General features: G+C 39.8%; 2 protein-coding genes and 2 long non-coding RNA genes across 6 annotated transcripts in view; 3 read left to right on the forward strand and 1 right to left on the reverse strand.

The window, feature by feature from the left end:
* Positions 1-8,355, forward strand: part of ppfibp2b (PPFIA binding protein 2b) — a 100,831-nt gene extending 92,476 nt beyond the window's left edge. For 2 of the 3 annotated variants that reach the window (XM_085280712.1, XM_085280713.1), the window contains 6 exons: positions 354-479; positions 565-753; positions 2,191-2,391; positions 4,215-4,280; positions 7,076-7,144; positions 8,217-8,355. In XM_085280712.1, the coding sequence (XP_085136838.1) occupies positions 354-479; positions 565-753; positions 2,191-2,391; positions 4,215-4,280; positions 7,076-7,144; positions 8,217-8,240 (675 nt within the window). In that variant the 3' untranslated portion in view covers positions 8,241-8,355. Of the gene's footprint in view, positions 1-353; positions 480-564; positions 754-2,190; positions 2,392-4,214; positions 4,281-5,173; positions 5,314-7,075; positions 7,145-8,216 lie in introns of those variants that run through there. The other variant, XM_085280711.1, reaches the window with a different exon arrangement.
* On the forward strand, positions 8,265-10,682 carry rep15 (RAB15 effector protein). Its single transcript, XM_085280714.1, has 2 exons — positions 8,265-8,540; positions 8,629-10,682. Exons 1-2 carry the CDS (start codon positions 8,265-8,267, stop codon positions 9,166-9,168), a joined length of 816 nt encoding a protein of 271 aa, XP_085136840.1. The 3' UTR covers positions 9,169-10,682.
* Positions 10,683-16,104: 5,422 nt separating this feature from the next.
* LOC146571483 (uncharacterized) lies at positions 16,105-18,258 on the reverse strand. Its single transcript, XR_014893243.1, has 4 exons — positions 17,969-18,258; positions 17,227-17,275; positions 16,995-17,058; positions 16,105-16,599 (listed from the first exon to the last, which is right to left on the reverse strand). It is a non-coding gene; the product is annotated as an uncharacterized LOC146571483 (long non-coding RNA).
* A 91-nt stretch (positions 18,259-18,349) lies between these two features.
* LOC146571484 (uncharacterized) overlaps positions 18,350-27,430 on the forward strand; it is a 39,669-nt gene continuing 30,588 nt past the window's right edge. Inside the window, exon 1 of the long non-coding RNA XR_014893132.1 lies at positions 18,350-18,570. This is a non-coding gene — a long non-coding RNA (uncharacterized LOC146571484). The remainder of the gene's footprint in view (positions 18,571-27,430) is intronic.

Genomic DNA, 27,430 nt, shown 5'->3' on the forward strand with positions numbered 1-27,430 from the left:
AGACTCCATCCATGAAAGTCAAAAACTTGATCACCCGTTCAAGGTCATCACTTGTGGAAGTCCTTGTTCTGACTACCTGTATGTGTGTGTGGCATCACATGGTGTCACATCAGAGTTAGCTAAGTTCATAGATTCCTGCTCACAGATGCACATGTTGGTGGTCAGAATGGGACATCCACTTGTGCCACATTTGCACATGCAGACTGAGTACAGTTTATATAACTATGTTGGTTTGTATTTTTTTAATCAGTTCGTGCAAACAAAATTTGCCAGAAAACATCACTTTGTAAGGCTGGGAAACTGTTAAAAAGTCAAACTAGAACAAAAAATACATTCATTTGTGTGTGTTACAGAGCCAGTTCACTCCCAGTGAGGTTGTCCAGTGGTCTAACCACCGAGTCATGGAGTGGTTGAGATCTGTGGACCTTGCAGAGTATGCCCCAAACCTGAGGGGCAGCGGCGTGCATGGAGGGCTGATAGTGAGTACATAAAAGCAGCCGGCATCTGGAGCAAAATGGAAAACAAGAATTTAAAAAGCATCTGACATCATTTCTCCTCAAATAGATGCTGGAGCCTCGGTTTAACTCTGATAGCATGGCCATGCTGCTGAACATCCCTCCTCAGAAAACTCTGCTGAGGCGCCACTTAACCACCAACTTCAACAACCTAGTAGGAGCACAGGCTCAGCAGGAGAAGAGGGAGTACACTGAGGCGACAGGATACTCCCCACTCAGCATCACCGCTAAAGTCAAGGTAAGAAAATACAAGAAAAGACTCAATTATAAAGTTGAGAGTAGCACAGGCAGTAGGTAAAATAAGGCATCATAAGAGACCAGTTAACACCTTCCCTCTCCCTGCAAGTGTGAGAAAAGCGCCTTAATCCACGGTGAGACCTCAGTGTGTCAGCTCGGTTTAATCTCCGAGCTCTTCCAAAAGTTTAAGCCAGTGAGAACTGCTCTGCTGCTCCTCACATCTTTAAGACTCAGCCATCAGCCACAGCGTCAGCTCAAAGTGCCTCTTGAAGAAAATAATTAAGTAATAATAGAAGAATAATTCATCATAAGAGAATTCACGCTTGCATTTGATCCACTTATGATCTTGGACACTTAGACATCTAATGCAGGAAGTATGTATGTGGATGTTTTTGTGGAGGTATATAATACTGTGGATGGGAAAAAAATCCCAAAACGAAATTGTTATTGTTAAGTTAGATTTTCCCCTCAAGATGAGCCAGCTATGAAGTAAAATCCAGCAGTGCTTTGTGACGATATCACAGATGTTAGAGGACACATTTGATGAATGTTGTTGTGTGTCGCTGCCCGGTGTCCCTCATTCACATCTACTAAACACAAAAAAGAGCAGATATTAGGGAAATCCATTCAGATGTGATTACAGGAAATGGAACAAAACTGAGCACAGCATTGTTTTGATCTCAGTGTCAGCCTGCATTTCAGAAATAGCGTTTTAGCTGCAAGCTCCTTTGCAGCCCACTGCAATGCCAGCTTCCCTTTCATGCTGCTCTGGTCTTTTCACTTGGCAGTAATACCAGTGCAGTGTATCAGTTGAATTACAAGTATTCAAGATATTCAGTGCATCTCAAGTTTCCAAGGTGTGATCAAAAGAACCAGGGAACCAAAAACCCCATTACCTGATTTAAATCTGATCAAGGAAGCTCTCAGAGTTGTTTGTCCTTGCTGTAGTTTTTGTGCATAGGACTGGGAGTCCACCCCTTTGTAGTGTTGGTGTTAAGATCTCCAGTTTGCATCTGAATAACTTGTAACAATAACATTTAATCTACAACATCTAAGGAATCTCCTTTTAGCTCTGTTTTGGTCTCCATATAGTCCTCAACAGGCGGCTGCATCTTCCATAAAGTTCAGCTGCTAGTCACAACATCTGTTTGTGGTTTGATGCTTGACACGCGACGTGCAGTTTTATCAAAGATTTAGTTGCCTGCAGCTGTTAATGATGGCAAATCAGTAAAGAAAATCACATCAGTGAGTTGGGTAATCATTCTTATTGACATTGTTGATGTAGGAGTAGTGATTGGCACGCTTTAAACGTGTTGCTTCTTGTTGTAGAGCCTATCATTAGTCACATTGTTCTAACATTAAAAGTCTTCTCAGCAGTCACTGTTGCTTTGTTGAAGCGTGACAGCATGACGATGCTTTTGTTCCTGTTTCACTGCAGCCGAAGAAGTTGGGCTTCTCTAACTTGACTCACCTCAGGAGGAGACGGCCGGATGAATCTACAGACTATGTCTGCCCCATCGAGTCCTCCTCGCCTCAGTCGGGACAGTCTGCAGTGAACGGGGTGCAGATGCGGCCCTACACTGGCTTCAGAGGCCTGAGCCCCATCCTAGACCGAGAGCCTGACCGCTCCAGGGACCAGGTGGGGCTAGAAGATAGCAGAGCCGACCCATCTCCATGGCAACAACTGTAACGCCAACAACACGGATGACTGTTGTCATCCTGTCTATTAGCCATTCAGCTATCTCTGCTACTACTCTGCTTCCTTTGCTTGCAGCCCATAATACCTCAGTCCATCCCCTGATGTGCTTCTTTAAGCCCCGCCCATCAGCCCGACCCTGTGCCTTACATTTAGAGATTGTTTCTCAGTCAGCTGCTTGTCACGCTGCAGGGAGTCCTGAGACGAGCACAATTCAAGTATTTTGATTTCAGCTCCGGTCAGATGCCTAACTAACCCAACCTCAGCCTCAAACCTGTGCCATGACTCTAACTCATCACGAGAGAACACAGCCTCTCTCTGGATTCCTGTGACATCACTTCCTGTAATCCATACAGCATATACAGACATGTCTTCTTGTACAGTATTAAGCCAACATGTGTGCACCACCAGTAGATTATTTTTTATGTGTGACCTTTGATTTTTCTAACCAGGTTGAATGCAGTTCTGTTACATGGTCGAGATGAACTTGTGCAATATTTACATAAAATAATGGAGGGATTTTATTTATATCATTGCAGAGAAAATCATAAAATAGCATGTTTTGTTTGAAACTTGAGGTGGTGATTTTTGTACCGTTATTTTTCATATTTGACTGTAATAGTATTTTTATAGCAAAGAAAGGAAGCTAACGTGTGGTTTATCAAATCATTTAATAAACAAAATCCGACATGAGCAAAGTTGATTCATTCTTTCTGATGATCAGAGTAGAAGCAGATGTGTAAAATGTTCAATGTCCTTTATTTATTTAGTTTTTAGTTGTACATCGGTATAGGGGCCTGTACTGGACATTTTCAGTGTTTCCCACAGAGGTAGATTGCACGTGCAAAAGGAGGAACATCCATGCTGTCTTAACTTATAAGAGCCATAAATTGTTGCCATTAAAGTCAATTTCTCATTCTATGTAAGGACTCAAAATTTACCGCATGTAGCGACTCCAGCTCTTGTTCTGCTCTGTAACATCATCAGTTCACAAAGTGATATTTGGCATTTCTGGCTTGCTGCATATAACCGCAGTAAGTTCAGGTTAGTAACCAGAACCAGCTGTCCCTCTGCTTCAACTTCCAGTTGACAGCAGTTTTCCAGTTTAGAACAGGGATTACCTTTACCAGCAGTCCGAGGTGGTAGAGTTGGAATCTGTTCACCGCGGGAACAAGAGACTGACTGGAGAATAGCTCAGTGACATCAAGACAGCAACAACAGTGACCCGGCTACCCTGCCAATGTCAAAGCATGCTGCCTGTTAATGTGGTTGAACTCACAAACTAAGAGTTAGGTGACTTCATGTGGAAAACACTGAATTCCTCAGGAAGCATATTCTGTATTTCTGTAAGATAACGTAACAGACTACGCTGCTGGGCGGAGCCACGAGCAGCAGCATGCCTTAATAACCTACATCAAGCACTAACCTGCTTCCATCATCATCATCATCTCCATTCTCACCATCACAGTGGCTGTCATTGCTGTTTATGACGCCACGTTTCCCCCCTTCGGCTGAGCGGTCTGAGCCAAGATGGCTGATGATCATCACCATGGTAACCCTGTTAAAGGTGACATGGGAAGTGCATGTTTGACTATGACTCAGCTGCAGGTACAATCCTCATTATCAGTGATCTGTTGCACGTTTTCATATCTTTCTACGGTAATTTTAAAAGGTTTAAGAAACATATTGTTTTGATGATAGTAAGCCTGTAATTGTGAGTTGTAATGAGTTTATAAGGAATCTGTGTGTGTGCGTGTGTGTTGCAGATGGAGACCACAGAGGGTACCATTTTGCAAATAGAAGCTCTTTCTGAAAGCATCAACAACCTCACAGTAAGCGCCAACACACACAAGCTGCTGCCTAATGACTTGTGCAGCTGATTCGCTCACTGGGAATCTGCTTGTAGTCTGCTGTAAGAGAAGTTTGAGTCACTCAGATGGAAAACTGCAGATACTCAGATGGAAATGCCATTAAAACACCACGTCTTGTGTCTGTGTACAAATTAAAGCAATGCTGCTAGTGTGAAACCTGCTCGCTGGTACTTGCTTCTTTATTACTTGCGGCTATCATCCAGATGCCAGGCTTGGTTCTTTAGCATTTGTTCTGTTCGTTCAAGTCAAGAAAATCATGACAGTAACTGAAGTCTGAGATGTTTGATAACACGTTTGCAGCGTCAGTACATCAGTGAAGATCTTGGTAAAAAAAGAAATTTGAGCATTATTTATATCTTTTTATTATTTGAAGTTAAATTTTAAGTCCAAGAATCTGCAGGAGTTACATCAGAACAAGGAAGGGCGAATTTAAACCTCAGATTTATTATTTGAAGTAATCACAGTAATTAGAATCAACAAGCTTCCATTGCACTAGAGAGCAGAGAGACGATAACCAAGGCATACTTTTTTTCAGAGCAGACCTTTTAAGATGTCATAGAATGAAAAGCACAGTCTTTTTACAAACATTAATAATGTTCATATTTGCTAAGGTGAGTTAGTGTCACACATTCAAGGTAGCCATGTCTGAGGATTTCCTACAGATTCATCTTCATGTTGGGCATCTTCATTTTATAAATTCCACCTATGCTTCTCCTTTGTGACATGTCATAAAACAATCTCACATCGGATCTGATGTTCTCATTTCAGTAAAGTATACTGACCCCAGCTCAGAAGCAAACACTAACTTCTAATCTCTCTAACCCATTGCCACTCCCATGATGCTCTGCCCCCAGTATCTGCTCAGCCGAGATGAGCTGCGGAAGGAGATGAGGCGTTCACAGACGGCGCTAGTTTGAAGGACGATGACCCTAAGCTGTAGGCTGTCAATCAACCACAAAGACCTGTAGCGACCTGTCTCACAGCTGAATTGTACCTCAGCCCTCAAGCTAACACTGCAGCGTGGAGCTCCTTGTATTTACTTCTACTAGCCCCTGATACCTCAAGTTAACTCCTGCACAGAGGACTGGGAAACACAAACGGACCTACACATTTTGACAACAATCAAAGGTCTTATTTTTATTTTCTAGAGTGCTGAATTGAACAGTTATTTATACACTTTTTTTGTTACTGCTTTCCTTAATTCCCTATGCAATGTAGCTTTTAATGAGCATACTGACCACTGTGTACTGTAAATACTGTGCTGGTATTTCATTGGGGAGGACTGTGCAAAGCAGTGAACATGCAGTTTAGAATGGACAAACTGGACATTCCATCAAAAATGGTGTTGAAGCCATTTTTAAGAGCAGAGCAGCCAAAGAAGAAGGAGCTGGTTCCTCGACATTGTCATTCTATTGTTCTGCAGAGAAAGATGCTACATATCACATGTTGAAATAAAGAAGTTACAAGAACTACCAATGCTTCCTAAATGACTGTATGGAACAAAAAATTGTTGAAACTCCTCTTTTGCCTCAAAGTAGTACTGGCCATGATAGAGCACTGCCCCTCCCTGAGCTTGGTCCTGCTGGAGGTCTCTTCCTGTTAAAAGGAAGTTCTTTTTCCCCACCTTCACTCAGAGCTTGCTCTAAGTGAGTTGTGTGTTGTCTGATCGTGGGGTTAAGCTAAATACCTGAAGACCCATACTTTTGTGAACAGGAGCTATATAATTAAAATTTAATGAAAATGAACAAGCTGCATTATTTCAATCATGAAACATAACTTTTTAAATTTACTACAATATAAATTAGATGGACAAAATATTAAATTATTGTTGTTTGACTCCATTAATCCTGAACATTTGGATACTACATCCAGCTTTGCAGTTTGGCTAAAGAGGACACCCATCATGAATTTAATTTCATTCCCTAACTCAAGGGAATAAGTTTACAGGTAGAGATCAAAGATTGTGCACAGGAAAGAGAAGTCTGGTTGCTTGTAAAAGAATTTAATCCCACAGTGTTTTCAGCATACTAAAAGTGGCCAAAACCTGGACTTTGCTCTGAAACATCATATAAATTTATGTTTCTGTGACTTTAATTTCTATGGCTATTCAGCTATTTTAACATGATCACAAAACTAACACCAGAATTTACTATGGTTCATTTAACCCTCCCCAGCTGTGATGTGAACACTTTACTAAATTTACTTTTACAAGTAACTTTTTAAAGCACATCCAAATATATGGTAGAAGTCTGGAACAGTAGGACAGTAGTTTGTGATATTCGGTTGACAAAAATCAAAGAAAAATGATAAGACTGGGTCCTCTAAACGGTTTTGTAGGATTACAGTTCACTGTAGTCCTACATTAACCTCTACTGGTCAAATCTGGGATTTCTCCACCTGTGAAACTTTTATCATTTCCTAAACTGACCTTGAGAGCCTCCACACTATAAGTTGCTGTCCCAGCCTACCTGTCCTCATTGCTGCTTCTTTCTAAAAGCAGACAGTTACACATTTTGTTTACCCGCCAACCCCTTCAGGCTCACCCCAGTCCTCAAGCTGCTGCACCAAGCTAACTGGTAAGATGAGTCTTTTGTTGACTTACCTAAAATTTGACAAGATGCAAACACCACACCCTTGCTGCCACTGTCAGCGAAAACTCTGCTTCAGCAGAAAATTCTCAGTATTCTGCTGGAAGTTCTCTACACATCAGGACACAAACAACCATAAAACACTCACACAGACTCTGTGTATCTCAGCAGGACGAGGGAGAAGAAGAAAGGAAATGTAGTGTATTTGGAACTGTGGAAGCTCCCATACCAGTCCTGGTGAGTATCTACTGATTGACAATGCTCTTTCTGTTTATGTGCAACGCGCTGGTGGACCAGAAACTGATCAATATTTAATGTGGAAAGTAGTGTCAGAGTCAATTATGCTCTCAAATAAATGAACAGTGACACTAATTCCATGTGCTGGGACAAAAGCAGAACAGACAGTGGGTTCTTTTGCTCCTCAAAAATGCAACTGATTTAAATATAAAGCGATAGCAGTCACACAGCAGTGCTTAAACGGTTGTGAAGCCTTTAAATTTTCTTCATTTCTCTGTATATATGACCTCAGAATTAATAAAAGTAGATAAAGAAAACCCATTTAAGCAAATGGATCCAAAATATGGGTTGTCTGTTTACTGAGAAAACCATCCATTGTTACACATCTGTAAAAGGTTAACATTTGACCTCTGTTTAGAAAAAAATATGCAACTAAATCTAAGTTTAAACTTAGGAAGCCTGCACTTTCTCCAGGGCTGGTTTTTCACAAAACCAACGCTGTCCTAAAGGTAATGGATGGACGTAGCTGCTGTGATGTCATTCACTGGTTTGAGGACCATATTTGGAAGAGAGAAGAGTGCTAAGTTATTGGCTAACACTAGCAGTCTTTGTTATGAACTAGAAGGCACTGACAGACACAGTCGTGAGGTCGTTTTTAATGATTCTAATGAATAGAACCGAAGCCTAGCAGACTCCAATTGGATCCAGCTGCATGTGTCCGGACAGCTGTCAGAGTGACCATGCCACTAACTCAAGTATTCATGTGAAATATTTATTTTATTTAAAAAAAAAAATCTGAGGGAAACTATCCATAGAAGAGTCTCTGAGGGATGATTTGCTTTAGGAGTCAGCCTCAAATGGTCATTGGAGGAACTGCAGTTTTTGGAATTTTCCACATGTAATGTTGGCTCATTTTTTTTCTCAAACGACCAACTCTGATATTTCTAATTTTTTTAACTGGGTTTGTTTTCATCTATATTTAGAACTAATGTGAAAATCTGAGTATGTTTTAGCACCAGTATGTGCATTTCAGCTTAAATTTTACACCAAAATCTGACCATTATCTTTCCAGTGTATCAGGGAGACCAGCTTGTGATCTGCTGCCCATCATCCGTCGACCATGGGTGCAAAATTCAGCAAACCTACATCTAACCCACTGAGAAACGTGTTTTCCTGTTTCAAATGTGGCCAATCCAGGCAACCATCCTTTTATCATAATATATCCCCCCAACCGAGCATCTTTGCTACACTAAAGAGGCGCAATGTCCCCAGGCCCAACGAGTTCATACATCTTTTCAGCAACTGCATCTCTGCTGCTACAGCCAGAACCCAAGAGTACCTCACCTTCAAGGATCCAGAGGACAAGTTACGCCCGAGTCCTGATGTGCTCACTCAGGTAGCAACACTTATTGAACAAAATACGTCATCAATATCCAAGACATTTTGCTTTAGAGAAGTTACTGAAATATCTCACGCTTTAACAGGTCTTCCTGATGACCTACATCACTCGGAGTGTTGAGGTCAACCTGCAGGATACCCTTAACTGCACAGTCATGACTCCTGAGCAGCGCGTCCTCCTGGGTGCTGACTGGGTTTGGGCAGTGCTGGAGAGGCCGACCAAGAACCCCAAGTTCCAGATTGTCGTGCAGGTCCTGCACCTGTCTGAAAGGGAGGAGGCTGAGCAGAAGGTCTCTATGGACACCTGCAGTGAATCCATCCAGATGGCCCAGATGGAGTCCAGCAACAATAACATGTACGAGAGAATGGTGAACTTCTGCACCTCCATCGGCAAGGACTGCTACGCTCTCTTCTTGTTTTTTGGGAAAAAAACCGACAAGGTGAATATCTATGGCGTCCTCAGCAATAATTTTGAGGCGGCCAAAGGAAAATGCAGGATTGACAGACCTCTGATCGAGAACTTCTTTAAAGGTTTGAGGTATCTCCATACGCCTTTAGGAATGATGCAGGCGATTATGACCAAAAATAAAGGCGAACCCATCACTGTCATGATTAAATTCAGCTGAATCACAGTAAGACGAGCACGCTGAGCTACGTAGTTATGTTGTATCGAAGAGGTCAAAGGTCACACAAAATCTGGTCCTCTCTGTCTGTCCTCTCCCCCTTCCTCTTCACCCTCTGCACCACAGACTTCAGCCACTGCACAGAGACCTGCCATCTTCAGAAGTTTTCTGATGACTCTGCGGTGGTTGGATGCATCAGCAGGGATGATGAGACAGAGTACCGGGCTGTGGTCGACTCCTTTGTCACGTGGTGTGAGCAGAATCATCTGCAGCTCAACGTGGCAAAGACCAAGGAACTGATCGTGGACTTCAGGAAGACCAGGAAACACTTGACCCCTGTTTCAATCCAGGGGGTCAGTGTTGACATTGTGGAGGACTATAAATACCTTGGAGTACACATTGACAATAAACTGGACTGGGCTAAAAACACCACAGCACTTTACAGGAAGGGCCAGAGTCGTCTCTATTTTTTGAGGCGACTGAGGTCCTTCAACATCTGCCAGAAAATGCTGAGGATTTTCTATGAGTCTGTTGTGGCCAGTGCGATCCTCTATGCTGTTGCATGCTGGGGGAGCAGGCTGAGGGTCGCAGATGCCAACAGACTCAATAAACTAATCCGTAAGGCCAGCAATGTTGTGGGGATGGAGCTGGACTCCCTCAAGGGGGTGCCAGAGAGGCGGATGCTGTCCAAGATAAAGACAATGTTGGATAACACCTCCCACCCACTCCATGACATGCTGGTCAGTCACAGGAGCACATTCAGTGAGAGACTGAGATTACCGAAAAGCACCACTGAACGACACAGGAAATCTTTCCTGCCTGTGGCCATCTCCCTGTACAACGCATCCACTTAACACACTGTTTGCTGCTACAGCTACACATGTTTCTTTTCCAGCTATTTATTTATGAGTGACTTATGTATGTATGTATATATATGTATATATTGTACTATTCTTAGTTAGCGTATTGTCTGTCTTGTCTTAATGTTGGTTTATAATGGAGCACTGTAACAAAAAATAATTTCCCCCAGGGATCAATAAAGTATTCTGATTCTGATTCTGATATGCACACACTGATCCCCCCTCCCTTTCCATACGCCTTCGATGATTGTGCCCTACCGGGGAAGATGGCAGTCAACTGGACCAGCGCAGATATGCTGCAGGACCGGATGCGCTGTCTACACCGGCTCTCTCTTACCCTTTACCTGCCCCTGTTGCTTGTCTTGTGTTTCTATGGTGTATTGATAGTCATGTGCTTTTGTGCTGAGGTGTTTTTTCTGTTATCAAACTGTTCTCCCACTAGGAGCTCAGTCTGAGTGGAGTTTTTTTCCCTCCTCCTCTTACCTCATGTAGTGTATTTTCGTTGTTTTTTCCTATCAGCCTACCTTTCTTACATGTCTCCCCAATGTGATGTTTGTGTAAAGTTGGTCAGAAGGTTCCTTTGTAAGTGCGCATGTGCCATTGGCGTGCTGCCTGCTGTAACCCTAATTTCCCACGGGATTAATAAAGTATTCTGATTCTGATTAACAACTAAGGTCCAGTTATTTGTTTTAACAAACATTTCAGGCACATCCTCTAGTCCAGGGGTGCCCAATCCCAGTCCTCGAGAGCTACCGTCCTGCAGCTTTTAGATGCATCCCTACTCCAACACAGCTGAATCAAATGGTTTGATTACCTCTTCAGCATGCCATCGTGTTTGGCAAAGGCCTGATAACAAGCCATTCATTTGATTCAGTTGTGTTGGAGTAGGGATGCATCTAAAAGCTGCAGGACGGTAGCTCTCGAGGACCGGGATTGGGCAGCCCTGCTCTAGTCTATTTGTAGGATTGTTGGCTGTCCACTCAAGATTCAGAGTTCAGAATACAAAAAGCAGAATAAGAGATTTTTGACTACCTGACTTCTGTCTGTATTAAGAGTGGCCTTTGGTGTCATATTTCAGCTGCTGCATTGGTTAATTGATTTAATAGACTTTAATATTTGAGACTGCTATTAAGCAGGTCAAAAATGAAGTTTCATGCTCATCTGAGGCTACATATATACAAACCCAATTTACTTCACACCAGATCATTTCTCATATGTAGGAAAAGGTAAGTTCATTAGATGAAACTTAAAGGATCTTTGGCTCACGACTTCATCTGGATGGTACAGCATAACCAGGTTAAGACATCTCTAAAAAATATATATTTTTGAGTGTTTTTGGGTGTTTTTTAATTATTTATTTAAATTTTATTTTCCATTGTTCACTGTGGCCTGTTAAGCATTTTATCAATATATATTTTGTTAAATATTTACAAGAAATCAGGCATTATACAGTGTAAACTTCAGTCCAGTGTGATTTGGATGCTCACCAGAAAATTTAGCCAGATATCAGCTGGGTTTAGATACAGTTCAGATAAGTTGGGAAATTCAAATTGTTACTGCAGCAGAGTACACAAGGCAGGAACAAATGAACACATGCAGCATACCTAACAGCAATAATGCTTTGCAAAAATAGAAGAAATATGGACTATGCAGGTACAATGAATAGATATGTACTTATATATGTAAATCACTCTGTCTATCTATCTACACATACACACAGACGTACACACACACAAATACACACACATACATATACAGACATACATATATACACATATATGATGCAATTATACAGATTACTAATAGAAGAAGAATGAAACATAGTGCAGTGTTTGGGTGTTAATAGTAGCAGGTATTTAGTATTGCACACTGATATATGTAAAGACCCCAGTGTGTTCATATGTGGTGTACATTCACTGCTGTTGTGCAGTGTACAGTCTGACAGCAGCAGCAGCCTGTCACTGAAGGGACTGCTCAGTGTTGTCAGGGTGACCTGTATGGGATGGATCGAAGATGGGGTATTTTAATCGAGTATATAGGGAAATGTGAACTCCTCTGACAATCTGAGTAATTGGATAACGCACTGTTATTGAAATTTCCAACTTCTGAGCCACAGAAAGAAATAACAGGCTTCATTAGGTTACCTTCCACTTGTTGACAGCAACTAAATAAAACCAACATATCCACATAATAACACCTTAAAGCAGGGGTGTCAATCTTAAATGAGCTGTGGGCCACTGCTGGTACTGTCATGTCATTGGAGGGCCACTTTAGTGTTCAAGTAGTACAAAAACAAACAAACAAGAAAACACCCACAAATCTTTCAGAAAATGTAGTGTTTTGTTTGTTTGTTTCAAATATTGTATAACAAAACTGCAAATGTGAATGCAAAAAACTTCTCACTAACTGAAACCTTTTTATTGAACTAACAAATAAAAAGGAAAGATACTCTCTTTCTGGCCAGACACGTGGAAGCATTTCTACAATAGTTTTGTCCATATTTAACAAAATAAAAATGCAGACATAAGTGAACACATTAGTTTTTGACTGCTAGTGAAAATTGTTTTCTTCACATATAACTCTCTCACTGAACTAATACAGCCAATCCCTCAATATGTTTTTACTCTGCTCATATTGCCCTCATTTTAAAACATTTTTGCTTTTAAAACAACTTATTTTCAAATTGCACTCAACAACAAAACCCCTCGTAACAAAAACGAACTTCAAGGGCCAAATTGTATTTCCTTTCTTCACGTCAACAGTAAGGGTGGCAAGTAGGGCTGACACGGGCCTCACGCAAGTTGGCCCCGAGCCGTGAGTTTGAGACCCCTGGTTTACCTACTGTCACTGCAGTGATATTAGCGTTTTTGTTTTGAAAGGTTACTAGTGGATGCTGGCAACAATCTTGGAAGAGAACAATACAATCTGTTATAAGGCCTTCACTGGAAAATTGTGTATTTGGAATATAATACCAACATGTCATTTGAAGATAACATATAGTATTCCAGTGACCAAATAGTATTTGGGTAAAAGTCACTGAATAGTGTTGGAATAAAGTGTGAAAATTGTGAAGGATTAAAATATCCAGGAGCTCAAATTGGATATTTTGTTTCAATCAAACTTTATCAACACAAATTGCACAGGTTTATTGAATATGAATAACTTCACCTCAGTTGTTTAAGCTCCTGCCAAAGCAAAACATCAGTGTGCAACCAGTGTCCACTATTGAATTAAGTAAACCCAACATGTTTTTTTTAGTGCATAATCACATTTAGTGAAATAAACTATTAAACCAGAATTACATATTAGGATTTAGCCAAGTGTTAGGATGTAATGCAGAGTAGTATTTCTAGTAGGCTTGTTTTGATATGCCTGTTTTCATTTTATTTTCTAATTTTTAAAGAAGGCTTTAGAAAGGTCAAAATAAATCTTCTGTAAGGGAGTATCAGCTATTCTAGTAGAATTTATTTTACCAATGCAAGGGTGCATTAGTACCTTGTAATACAACATATCTATTTCATAAAGGGTGAACACAAATGTCCAAAGAGACTTCCTGGCAGCTGCCATTTTGAGTATAACCTCTGGTACGGGCACGTTCAGTTTGCAGCAGCTATACAACAGTGGCCTCTAGAGGTGTTTACACACTACCACCAAATCAGACAATGCAACACAACACGCAGGTCGCCCCAATGAATAGATTAGGCTGGTAGCAGTGACTTGTTAACTTATCATTTATCAAACAGGTCTCCCATGAATGATGTGAAATAAATTTGAGGCATAACATTTACGTCACAAGTTAGAAGTTGCAATCAGTTTTTAGGAAAGTGAGTTTAATAAGAGTAGGTAAAATAATGCAGTAATTTCTTAGATTTTATAATCATTTTATAAATCATGTTGGCTACAGCCTATTTAGCAGTGCAACAAGAGCATTAGACAAACAAACAAATAAATAAACAGTCAGCAAAAACAAAAAAGTTAGTACCCAGGGATAAAAATGTTGAGTATGAAAGGGAAACCTAATGGACAGATGTGATGCCTGAACAGTGGTGGCTTTAAGTGATGTATCAACTTAAACATGCATCCACAGTCTATGTTACATAAGTATGATGATCAGTGGTGACGGCTGGCGCCACTTTGGAAGCAGAAACTGTTGGTTTGAAAGCCTTTAGTGTCTCCTTGTGGCGGGACTCTTATACTGTACTGTGAGATCTCGAGCAGTGACCCCCCCCGTCACTCTGGCTCCTACCTCAAAGCACACTGTGCGCTGTCGATCTTACGTGCTGCACAATAATATTCAATAGTTAGTGTTTACTGTTATATTCACATAGATCATCGCGATGATGTTATTTATTAAATTGCTCTCTTTTTTGCTCGTTTTCTCTTTTTTTCCTGACAGGTGATCCAGGTGATTGATATATGTATTTTTTTGTCTGTTTGTTTTTCTTTTTTGTCCTTTATCACGTTCATCTTCCCCGCTGTTTTTCTTTTCCTCTTTCTTTCTCGGTTTTCTTTCCCCCAGTCAAATCCGTCCCATGTTCAGCAAGTGAAAATAAAACAAAATAAACATTTGGTACTTAATGGATTGAAAAGAAAAATGATGGCACTCTTGTAGTTCACACAGGTGGTGATGATTCAGGGTTTTAATTTGTAAGGTTTGAATTTTGAGCCATCATAAATTTTAAACCAGGAAAGTATAATATTTAACATATGATAAGTTAAAGCTAATACAGCTGCTCATATATAGGTAATTTGAAGAACTACCTACACCAATGAGTAGACTTCCCAGAATGGAAACAGCACTCTTTGTGTGGTTGGAGAAAACAGTCAAGTTGTTAAGAACTATGACTGAGAAGAATCCGCCTGTGTACAGCAGCAGGCTGCCTTCCTAGAATTTGGATATCCCCCGTGCGCTCGTCTCTGTATTATGTGCATTACCTCTCTTGGAAAATTAAAACCACAGCAGCTTTTTATAGTTTTCTTCATTCACTATCATCTTACACCAAAAGTCTACGCTGAAGAAGATTATTCAAAACATGCAACACAGTCACCAATCCCAGCAAATCCACCCCTAAGTCAGACTGTACAATACAGAAAATAAAAGAGCTACAGCTCAGACTCTACAGGCTTCAGTTAGCATGTTAAATGTGAAAGTTCAGTTAGAAAAAGACTGAACAAAAACGGCCTGAGTTTAGCAATTAACCAAAGTGACAAACATTGCTCTAAATAATTCTCCCCTAATCCAAGTAGTCACCCAAACCTGGACGTGGATTTAGAGGCCTGAGGGCCATCTCACACATTTATTCAGAAAAAAAAAACAAGTTTCAATTAAAATTAAACAAATCAAAATCTTGTGGACGTGTGCCTTTTACATGTTGGTAAAATGTTTAGGATGAGATGGAGATATAACACTCATGCACCGTGAAAATTATGAAGGTCTAAACATGTATCAAAGGGACTCACTGAACATCAGTGGATTTCTATGGGGCAAACGTACTTAAACAAGCCACTGTGACCATTGAGGCAGAGCAGAATGAATGATACTGATGGGAACTATGAGGGTTTGTAGTTAAATTCCTGCTCTTACAGGATCAGGGAGTGTCTGTTTAAAGATTATTAACATACACTGTAAAATTTAATTAGTTCCCAGAACTCAAAAAAATTGAGGAAACTCATTGCCTCAAAAGAATTGAGTAAAGCTTAACTTAAAATGACTAAATTAGGACAACTTGTTTATTTTGAGTACTCTGTACAAGCTCATTTGTTCCCAGAACTCAAAAAAATTGGATCAAGTGAGATGACCAAGTTAGGGCAACTTACTCATTTTGAGTACACTGTACAGCCTTGTTAGTTCCCAGAACTCGTTGCCTCAAAAAAACTAAGTAAAGCTTACTTAAGATGACTAATATTGCAAGTCTGCAGTATTAAGAATAACTTGATATTTCTGACTGTACAGTACTAATTGTTTACTTACTGACAAACATTTCAAGTTCAACTAAATGAAAAACAATTTGTGGTAACCTGAATATGATTAAAAATAATTAACAACACTTTTTGTAATGATGTTAAAATCAGACCAACTTTTATTTTCAAACACAACAAAGTATAACAGCCAACATACTGGACACTGTTCTGCTGAACAACAAACAATTATATTGCCATCACGGTTATAATCTTACAATGAAACAAAGTCTCAGATTTAGTTATTCTAAAAATAAGTTTAGGCCTACCACAAGTTTGTTTTGTACTTAAATTACTTATATAATCAAAATAAAATATTTGTTGTTCTGTCACAAGTGTAGTCTCTAATTTAAACAACACATTTGTTTTTCATTCCAACACATGAGCTGGAATGTTGTAATATTTTAAGGATGGCTTGTTTCCAGTCCAGGCATTACTGCCTGAATGACTATCACGGATCGAGGTGATCCAAATATAGGTGCAGAAGAAAGTCTTTAACTTCCCTTAAGTACAGTGGCAGTGGATGTGGGTTGGAGATGCAATGAGCTTGAACCTGCAGGCGACCATCTTCACTGACCACACCATCTGTGACGGAGGACTCATCTCTCCTGTTGTCCTGCAAGCAAACAATCATATTTTTTGGAACATGAACTTAATTGCTTTCTTAAAACATTTTTTTCTGCATTTGGTATGAAACAGACTCCAATTTAGACAATCTCAGGCTCCCTCCCCACTGGAGAGGTGACATTCAATGTCCAAATTGTCAGTCTGGATAGCCGTGACCCCCACCCGACACACAATAATGTCATGAAAGCATCATTTTAAAAAGGGCTATGCAAAGATGGCCAATAACTTTCATTCTAATGATGTGCAAAATGATTTGGGCACAAAACAAATTTTGCTGTTAAACTTGCAGACTTCACTATATTCAGTGTAGACCCTCTAAACTAAGTTTGGGGGATGTGATCTTTCAAGAAATGCAGACCAAACTGTTGTTGTTTGTTTACTTACACAGCATGTCTTGTAGAATTAACTGGAGTCACCAGCAACAGCCTAGTGCAGTCATATCTCAAGTCTAATAACAGAAGACAGGAAAAGATCAGTAAAGAAACAACTTCCCCAAACCAAAAAAGAAGTAAAACAATAAGTAAAACAGGCTGATCTAAAGTATGATTAAAGTTCAGCCTGATTAATATAAATGTCACTGACAGTTGCTAATATATTGGAAAACCAAAATACTTACCACTGAGTTGATGTCTTTCTGTCCAACAGCAGGAGTGCTGGTCCCGAGCCTCAAAGACAGTATGAAGCAAGCAGAGGGAGAAAAAACAGAACATTTTTCAGAAACCGATTTGATCCTTAATGGCTGTGCAATCATTGTAACATAGAGTTTGCTTATGTTGTTAAATAAAGGCTAGATTTGACATTAATAGATGCCACAGATGTTCAAGGTGCCACAAAGCATGAAAAAAATGGACGTCTTGGAAAACGTCTGGGCATTTTTGCAAATATGTGACGTCTTGATAAATCGAGCAGATATTTGAACTTTCGACAGCTACATTCTCGCCTGAAAATATCTTAAAAGTTGATTTTGTGACCCAGAAAAAGTAATAGGTTTTTTAGCCGCGCTCCTCCACCATTGCTGCGCTTACAAGTACGCACAGGCTCCGACGAGAGCTCTGTTATAGCTGACCGGGAGGTCAAGGCTTGGTAAGAGTCCGCGAGCACAGCTAACTCCTGGCTTATTGTTTTCACCCCCCCGAAGAATTTTGTCTGGGCTCTTATCTCACTTTTTTATTTCAAACAATCAACAGAAAATTTCACAGACACATTTTTATATAAGGTTTTTAAGGCTGTGGTGTTCATTTCTAAGTAACATGAGCCCAGCCGCAGCAGCAACGCTAGGCTAACACTAACTAGCTAGCACGGTGCTAAACTAAGAGAAGCCACAAAATCAGTTTGAATAAGAGTAAACATTTACTCACCAAGTCAGTGTATCAGGTAAAGATCCACAGCAATGACAACAATAATCTCTTGAGCTGACGCTTTCCTAGGTTTGCTCAACATATTCCATAAAAAATGCTGGCACCATGAACTTGCGGACTGATCCGTGCTAGGGAGGAGGACGGTAGTGAGTGGCATTTTCAAAACACATCTTTCATCCCTCCGCACTGAGAAGAAAAACTTCTGTCTTACTTAGTTTTTCTAAATTAAGACAACTCAAATAAATTGAGTTTATCAGCATTTCTGTAGAGGACAGAACCACCTGCTTTAATCTACCATGATGCTCTGTGTTATGTTGCCATGGCAATATGAAGTCAAATAAATACAAATATATAAACTGCACATTTGAAGGAGGACAAGAAGACAGGCAACTGGAAGAGCTTTTGAACCAGGGAAACTTTTCTGGATTACTCTTAATTTAACTGGAAATTTTGCGAATACAAGTCAAGGAGGAAACAAGGAGGCAGGTTGGATTATATCTGAGGACAGGACGAATGAAGGAGAAGCATGAGGAGAGAGAAAACAGCAGAGCGATGGTGCAGAGCTAATCGTGGATCAAGTCGAAGAAGCAAGCATCAAAACTGTGAGTAAACATAACACATAAAGACTTAAAAATTACTGTGCTGATTAAGGAAACATTAAATTTGGTTAGTTTGGGGTCTGCAGCTTCAGGTTTGTGGGTTCAGTTGGTCTCAAAATTGAGGAAAGACAAAAAAAATTCTTTTGAAAGGTTGTTGGAGGATTCTTACTGTAAGAAATATCTGGGTTTATTAACTGCTTTTATTAAAAAAAAGTTGCATTTTATTTAGTCACATTGGAAAGGGAAGATTGGAGGATCGGGACAATAATGTGGCCAGATTTACTGTTTCCTTAATCAGAACAATAATTTTGATCTGAACTAGAAACTTCACTATGATCACCGTGTTAAAGGTTGAGTTACTTGTCAGTCTACATTTATGTTAAAGGTACTTTTAAAAAATGCAGTTTATTCGTTATTTTTTTAAAAAAGGCTCCGCACCTGTGAAAAAAAGAAAATAGGTATCCACACCCCCAAAATTGCTGTGGATCAGAGTAGCTAAGCCCTGGTTAACTGCAATTATATAACAGGAGATGAAAAATATTGGAATGATTGAAAGAAACAAAGATTGCTTTAGGGTTTGAAGATTTGACTTTCTTATTGAAAGAGACGAAAACTAATCCATGTGTGACACTGAGAAAAAAACTGAAAGCTTAAAAGATCTGGAGGTCTGATTACTGTTATTCAAATGTGCAAACTTGTTTTAATGACATTAGAAAGAAAATGGGATGTTTAAAAAGGTAATATATAAAGATGATTTTTATATTACTTGAAAAAATGATGTTGGTTAGTGCTTCTGTACTTAGAAAAATGCTGGGTCACTAGTAAGCTGAGATTTAATGTGATAAACTGAGGAAAGGTAATATAATCTACACACTTGCTATTATTATTGTAATCCATACACCAGGTAATATTTAATCAATCATCATTCATAATTGGTGATCTATGCAAGTTTTAAGGAATAATATTTATTTGCATTCCCAATTAATTTGCAAAATCTAAAAGCGGATCTTGGTTGTTTTTTTTTTTGTTTTTTTTTAAAAAGACGTTTCTAACTGACTTGAAACTTTTTTCAGCTGTAGAGTAAATTGAGGAGCACAGAATAAAGTGAACATGTTAGGGAGAGATTGCCATGAACTCAATTTTGATGACAAAAACAGCTAAAAGAATGAGCGTTTTGTTGACACTGATGACAAAATCCTGGTCAGATACAGACAGACACATGCATACAACACACACTACTGCTCAAAAGTTTGTGGTCAGATTCAAACAGTTGTCTTTTAATTAATAATTTACATTTACTTTAACATATTATTACATGAAAATGATCAGAAATGTTTTCACAGATGTGTGTTTAATGAATCATTTATGTTGAATCACCCATGATGCATTAGGAAATGTCTACTCACTTATACGTGCGCCAAATCTTAGAAACAATCACTGCTGTGTGGACCAATCACATGGTTATAAACCAGGTGAAAATTGACTTCAAACTTTTGAGCTGTAGTGTAGATTGCAATGATAGTGTATAGTTATCTATTACAGAAGAATATATAGAAGTATGAGGACAGGGAGACACTGTAAAAAAGTTATGAGCTGTCTTGCTGCAGAGAAAGTGGAGTCTGTCATCCTTGAAAAGCTCCCAAGATAGGCAGCTGGCAGGTTGAATGATGCTCTGCCTCTGTGGTCAAGTACAGACATAGGCCTTAAGCAACCATGAGCCACTGATAAGTGTGAGAAATTAGTGCACTTAATGCAGCGGTCCCCAACCCCCGGGCCTCGGACCGGTACCGGTCCGTGAGTCATTTGGTACCGGGCCGCGAGAGTTGAGGCTCAGGTGTGAAATGTATGGTTTTCAGGGTTTTTATCGGTTTTCAGCCTTATTTTGTTATCGTTTTTATCGTTAACTCGGTGTCCCTGGGTCTTTTCAAGTGTGTTATGAATAAATCTTCTTTTTTCGGTACCGGTACTAGTTTTATTTTGTTGTATTTATCTGCGAAACCTTAAAGGCCGGTCCTTTAAAATATTGTCGGGCATAAACCGGTCCGTGGCACAAAAAAGGTTGAGGACCGCTGCATGTTTCCTAATTATATACGTATGAGCCACTAATAGGAGAAAATGAGCACGCAATAAAGTGGACTTGTTAGGGAGAGATTGCCATCAGAGTTAAAACACTCCACCTCAATTTTGATGATGGACACAGCTAAAAAATGAGCGTTTTGTTGACACTGATGACAAAATCCTGGTCAGATACAGACAGACACATGCATACAACACACACTACTGCTCAAAAGTTTGTGGTCAGTTTCAAACAGTTGTCTTTTAATTAATAATTTACATTTACTTTAACATAATATTACATGAAAATGATCAGAAATGTTTTCACAGATGTGTGTTTAATGAATCATTTATGTTGAATCACCCATGATGCATTAGGAAATGTCTACACATTTATACATGGGCCCATTTTTAGTAACAATCACTGCTGTATGGACTGATCACATGGTTATAAACCAGGTGAAAATTGACTTCAAACTTTTGAGCTGTAGTGTAGATTGCAATGATAGTGTATAGTTATCTATTACAGAAGAATATATAGAAGTATGAGGAAAGGGAGACACTGTAAAAAAGTTATGAGCTGTCTTGCTGCAGAGAAAGTGGAGTCTGTCATCCTTGAAAAGCTCCCAAGATAGGCAGCTGGCAGGTTGAATGATGCTCTGCCTCTGTGGTCAAGTACAGACATAGGCCTTAAGCAACCATGAGCCACTGATAAGTGTGAGAAATTAGTGCACTTAATGCAGCGGTCCCCAACCCCCGGGCCTCGGACCGGTACCGGTCCGTGAGTCGTTTGGTACCGGGCCGTGAGAGTTGAGGCTCAGGTGTGAAATATATGGTTTTCAGGGTTTTTATCGGTTTTCAGCGTTATTTTGTTATCGTTTTTATCGTTAACTCGGTGTCCCTGGGCCTTTTCAAGTGTGTTATGAATAAATCTTCTTTTTTTCGGTACCGGTACTAGTTTTATTTTGTTGTATTTATCCGCGACACCTTAAAGGCCAGTCCTTGAAAATATTGTCGGGCATAAACCGGTCTGTGGCGCAAATAAGGTTGAGGACCGCTGACTTAGTGCATGTTTCCTAATTATATACGTATGAGCCACTAATAGGAGAAAATGAGCACGCAATAAAGTGGACTTGTTAGGGAGAGATTGCCATCAGAGTTAAAACACTCCACCTCAATTTTGATGATGGACACAGCTAAAAAAATGAGCGTTTTGTTGACGCTGATGACAAAATCCTGGTCAGATACAGACAGACACATGCATACAACACACACTACTGCTCAAAAGTTTGTGGTCAGTTTCAAACAGTTGTCTTTTAATTAATAATTTACATTTACTTTAACATAATATTACATGAAAATGATCAGAAATGTTTTCACAGATGTGTGTTTAATGAATCATTTATGTTAAATCACCGATGATGCATTAGGAAATGTCTACACACTTATACGTGCGCCAAATCTTAGAAACAATCACTGCTGTATGGACCAATCACATGGTTATAAACCAGGTGAAAATTGACTTCAAACTTTTGAGCTGTAGTGTAGATTGCAATGATAGTGTATAGTTATCTATTACAGAAGAATATATAGAAGTATGAGGACAGGGAGACACTGTAAAAAAGTTATGAGCTGTCTTGCTGCAGAGAAAGTGGAGTCTGTCATCCTTGAAAAGCTCCCAAGATAGGCAGCTGGCAGGTTGAATGATGCTCTGCCTCTGTGGTCAAGTACAGACATAGGCCTTAAGCAACCATGAGCCACTGATAAGTGTGAGAAATTAGTGCACTTAATGCAGCGGTCCCCATCCCCCGGGCCTCGGACCGGTACCGGTCCGTGAGTCGTTTGGTACCGGGCCGCGAGAGTTGAGGCTCAGGTGTGAAATGTATGGTTTTCAGGGTTTTTATCGGTTTTCAGTGTTATTTTGTTATCGTTTTTATCGTTAACTCGGTGTCCCTGGGCCTTTTCAAGTGTGTTATGAATAAATCTTCTTTTTTTCGGTACCGGTACTAGTTTTATTTTGTTGTATTTATCCGCGACACCTTAAAGGCCAGTCCTTGAAAATATTGTCGGGCATAAACGGGTCCGTGGCGCAAAAAAGGTTGAGGACCGCTGACTTAATGCATGTTTCCTAATTATATACGTATGAGCCACTAATAGGAGAAAATGAGCACGCAATAAAGTGGACTTGTTAGGGAGAGATTGCCATCAGAGTTAAAACACTCCACCTCAATTTTGATGATGGACACAGCTAAAAAATGAGCGTTTTGTTGACACTGATGACAAAATCCTGGTCAGATACAGACAGACACATGCATACAACACACACTACTGCTCAAAAGTTTGTGGTCAGTTTCAAACAGTTGTCTTTTAATTAATAATTTACATTTACTTTAACATAATATTACATGAAAATGATCAGAAATGTTTTCACAGATGTGTGTTTAATGAATCATTTATGTTGAATCACCCATGATGCATTAGGAAATGTCTACACATTTATACATGGGCCCATTTTTAGTAACAATCACTGCTGTATGGACCGATCACATGGTTATAAACCAGGTGAAAATTGACTTCAAACTTTTGAGCTGTAGTGTAGATTGCAATGATAGTGTATAGTTATCTATTACAGAAGAATATATAGAAGTATGAGGACAGGGAGACACTGTAAAAAAGTTATGAGCTGTCTTGCTGCAGAGAAAGTGGAGTCTGTCATCCTTGAAAAGCTCCCAAGATAGGCAGCTGGCAGGTTGAATGATGCTCTGCCTCTGTGGTCAAGTACAGACATAGGCCTTAAGCAACCATGAGCCACTGATAAGTGTGAGAAATTAGTGCACTTAATGCAGCGGTCCCCATCCCCCGGGCCTCGGACCGGTACCGGTCCGTGAGTCGTTTGGTACCGGGCCGTGAGAGTTGAGGCTCAGGTGTGAAATATATGGTTTTCAGGGTTTTTATCGGTTTTCAGCGTTATTTTGTTATCGTTTTTATCGTTAACTCGGTGTCCCTGGGCCTTTTCAAGTGTGTTATGAATAAATCTTCTTTTTTTCGGTACCGGTACTAGTTTTATTTTGTTGTATTTATCCGCGACACCTTAAAGGCCAGTCCTTGAAAATATTGTCGGGCATAAACCGGTCTGTGGCGCAAATAAGGTTGAGGACCGCTGACTTAGTGCATGTTTCCTAATTATATACGTATGAGCCACTAATAGGAGAAAATGAGCACGCAATAAAGTGGACTTGTTAGGGAGAGATTGCCATCAGAGTTAAAACACTCCACCTCAATTTTGATGATGGACACAGCTAAAAAATGAGCGTTTTGTTGACACTGATGACAAAATCCTGGTCAGATACAGACAGACACATGCATACAACACACACTACTGCTCAAAAGTTTGTGGTCAGTTTCAAACAGTTGTCTTTTAATTAATAATTTACATTTACTTTAACATAATATTACATGAAAATGATCAGAAATGTTTTCACAGATGTGTGTTTAATGAATCATTTATGTTGAATCACCCATGATGCATTAGGAAATGTCTACACATTTATACATGGGCCCATTTTTAGTAACAATCACTGCTGTATGGACTGATCACATGGTTATAAACCAGGTGAAAATTGACTTCAAACTTTTGAGCTGTAGTGTAGATTGCAATGATAGTGTATAGTTATCTATTACAGAAGAATATATAGAAGTATGAGGACAGGGAGACACTGTAAAAAAGTTATGAGCTGTCTTGCTGCAGAGAAAGTGGAGTCTGTCATCCTTGAAAAGCTCCCAAGATAGGCAGCTGGCAGGTTGAATGATGCTCTGCCTCTGTGGTCAAGTACAGACATAGGCCTTAAGCAACCATGAGCCACTGATAAGTGTGAGAAATTAGTGCACTTAATGCAGCGGTCCCCATCCCCCGGGCCTCGGTCCGGTACCGGTCCGTGAGTCGTTTGGTACCGGGCCGCGAGAGTTGAGGCTCAGGTGTGAAATGTATGGTTTTCAGGGTTTTTATCGGTTTTCAGGGTCATTTTGTTATCGTTTTTATCGTTAACTCGGTGTCCCTGGGCCTTTTCAAGTGTGTTATGAATAAATCTTCTTTTTTCGGTACCGGTACTAGTTTTATTTTGTTGTATTTATCCGCGACACCTTAAAGGCCGGTCCTTGAAAATATTGTCGGGCATAAACCGGTCTGTGGCGCAAATAAGGTTTAGGACCGCTGACTTAATGCATGTTTCCTAATTATATACGTATGAGCCACTAATAGGAGAAAATGAGCACGCAATAAAGTGGACTTGTTAGGGAGAGATTGCCATCAGAGTTAAAACACTCCACCTCAATTTTGATGACAAAAACAGCTAAAAAATGAGCGTTTTGTTGACACTGATGACAAAATCCTGGTCAGATACAGACAGACACATGCATACAACACACACTACTGCTCAAAAGTTTGTGGTCAGTTTCAAACAGTTGTCTTTTAATTAATAATTTACATTTACTTTAACATAATATTACATGAAAATGATCAGAAATGTTTTCACAGATGTGTGTTTAATGAATCATTTATGTTAAATCACCGATGATGCATTAGGAAATGTCTACACACTTATACATGGGCCCATTTTTAGTAACAATCACTGCTGTATGGACTGATCACATGGTTATAAACCAGGTGAAAATTGACCTCAAACTTTTGAGCTGTAGTGTAGATTGCAATGATAGTGTATAGTTATCTATTACAGAAGAATATATAGAAGTATGAGGACAGTGAGACACTGTAAAAAAGTTATGAGCTGTCTTGTTGCAGAGAAAGTGGAGTCTGTCATCCTTGAAAAGCTCCCAAGATAGGCAGCTGGCAGGTTGAATGATGCTCTGCCTCTGTGGTCAAGTACAGACATAGGCCTTAAGCAACCATGAGCCACTGATAAGTGTGAGAAATTAGTGCACTTAATGCAGCGGTCCCCAACCCCCGGGCCTCGGACCGGTACCTGTCCGTGAGTCGTTTGGTACCGGGCCGCGAGAGTTGAGGCTCAGGTGTGAAATGTATGGTTTTCAGGGTTTTTATCGGTTTTCAGCGTTATTTTGTTATCGTTTTTATCGTTAACTCGGTGTCCCTGGGCCTTTTCAAGTGTGTTATGAATAAATCTTCTTTTTTTCGGTACCGGTACTAGTTTTATTTTGTTGTATTTATCTGCGACACCTTAAAGGCCGGTCCTTGAAAATATTGTCGGGCATAAACCGGTCCGTGGCGCAAAAAAGGTTGAGGACCGCTGACTTAATGCATGTTTCCTAATTATATACGTATGAGTCACTAATAGGAGAAAATGAGCACGCAATAAAGTGGACTTGTTAGGGAGAGATTGCCATCAGAGTTAAAACACTCCACCTCAATTTTGATGATGGACACAGCTAAAAGAATGAGCGTTTTGTTGACACTGATGACAAAATCCTGGTCAGATAAAGACAGACACATGCATACAACACACACTACTGCTCAAAAGTTTGTGGTCAGTTTCAAACAGTTGTCTTTTAATTAATAATTTACATTTACTTTAACATAATATTACATGAAAATGATCAGAAATGTTTTCACAGATGTGTGTTTAATGAATCATTTATGTTGAATCACCCATGATGCATTAGGAAATGTCTACACACTTATACATGGGCCCATTTTTAGTAACAATCACTGCTGTATGGACTGATCACATGGTTATAAACCAGGTGAAAATTGACCTCAAACTTTTGAGCTGTAGTGTAGATTGCAATGATAGTGTATAGTTATCTATTACAGAAGAATATATAGAAGTATGAGGACAGGGAGACACTGTAAAAAAGTTATGAGCTGTCTTGTTGCAGAGAAAGTGGAGTCTGTCATCCTTGAAAAGCTCCCAAGATAGGCAGCTGGCAGGTTGAATGATGCTCTGCCTCTGTGGTCAAGTACAGACATAGGCCTTAAGCAACCATGAGCCACTGATAAGTGTGAGAAATTAGTGCACTTAATGCAGCGGTCCCCAACCCCCGGGCCTCGGACCGGTACCTGTCCGTGAGTCGTTTGGTACCGGGCCGCGAGAGTTGAGGCTCAGGTGTGAAATGTATGGTTTTCAGGGTTTTTATCGGTTTTCAGGTTTATTTTGTTATCGTTTTTATCGTTAACTCGGTGTCCCTGGGCCTTTTCAAGTGTGTTATGAATAAATCTTCTTTTTTCGGTACCGGTACTAGTTTTATTTTGTTGTATTTATCCGCGACACCTTAAAGGTCGGTCCTTTAAAATATTGTCGGGCATAAACCGGTCTGTGGCGCAAAAAAGGTTGAGGACCGCTGACTTAATGCATGTTTCCTAATTATATACGTATGAGCCACTAATAGGAGAAAATGAGCACGCAATAAAGTGGACTTGTTAGGGAGAGATTGCCATCAGAGTTAAAACACTCCACCTCAATTTTGATGATGGACACAGCTAAAAAATGAGCGTTTTGTTGACACTGATGACAAAATCCTGGTCAGATACAGACAGACACATGCATACAACACACACTACTGCTCAAAAGTTTGTGGTCAGTTTCAAACAGTTGTCTTTTAATTAATAATTTACATTTACTTTAACATAATATTACATGAAAATGATCAGAAATGTTTTCACAGATGTGTGTTTAATGAATCATTTATGTTGAATCACCCATGATGCATTAGGAAATGTCTACACACTTATACGTGCGCCAAATCTTAGAAACAATCACTGCTGTATGGACCGATCACATGGTTATAAACCAGGTGAAAATTGACTTCAAACTTTTGAGCTGTAGTGTAGATTGCA

This window comes from Mchenga conophoros, linkage group LG7 (assembly GCF_057382185.1).
Source record: "Mchenga conophoros isolate Kocher_MC1m ecotype Shallow Benthic linkage group LG7, M_conophoros_male_GT1.1, whole genome shotgun sequence".
Lineage (NCBI taxonomy): Eukaryota > Metazoa > Chordata > Actinopteri > Cichliformes > Cichlidae > Mchenga > Mchenga conophoros.

Coding starts and splice junctions, on each gene's coding strand:
- rep15 (XM_085280714.1), top strand. CDS start 8,265: ATGGGTGCAAAATTCAGCAAACCTACATCTAACCCACTGAGAAACGTG. Junction 8,541..8,628: donor GTCCTGATGTGCTCACTCAG/GTAGCAACACTT, acceptor ACGCTTTAACAG/GTCTTCCTGATGACCTACAT.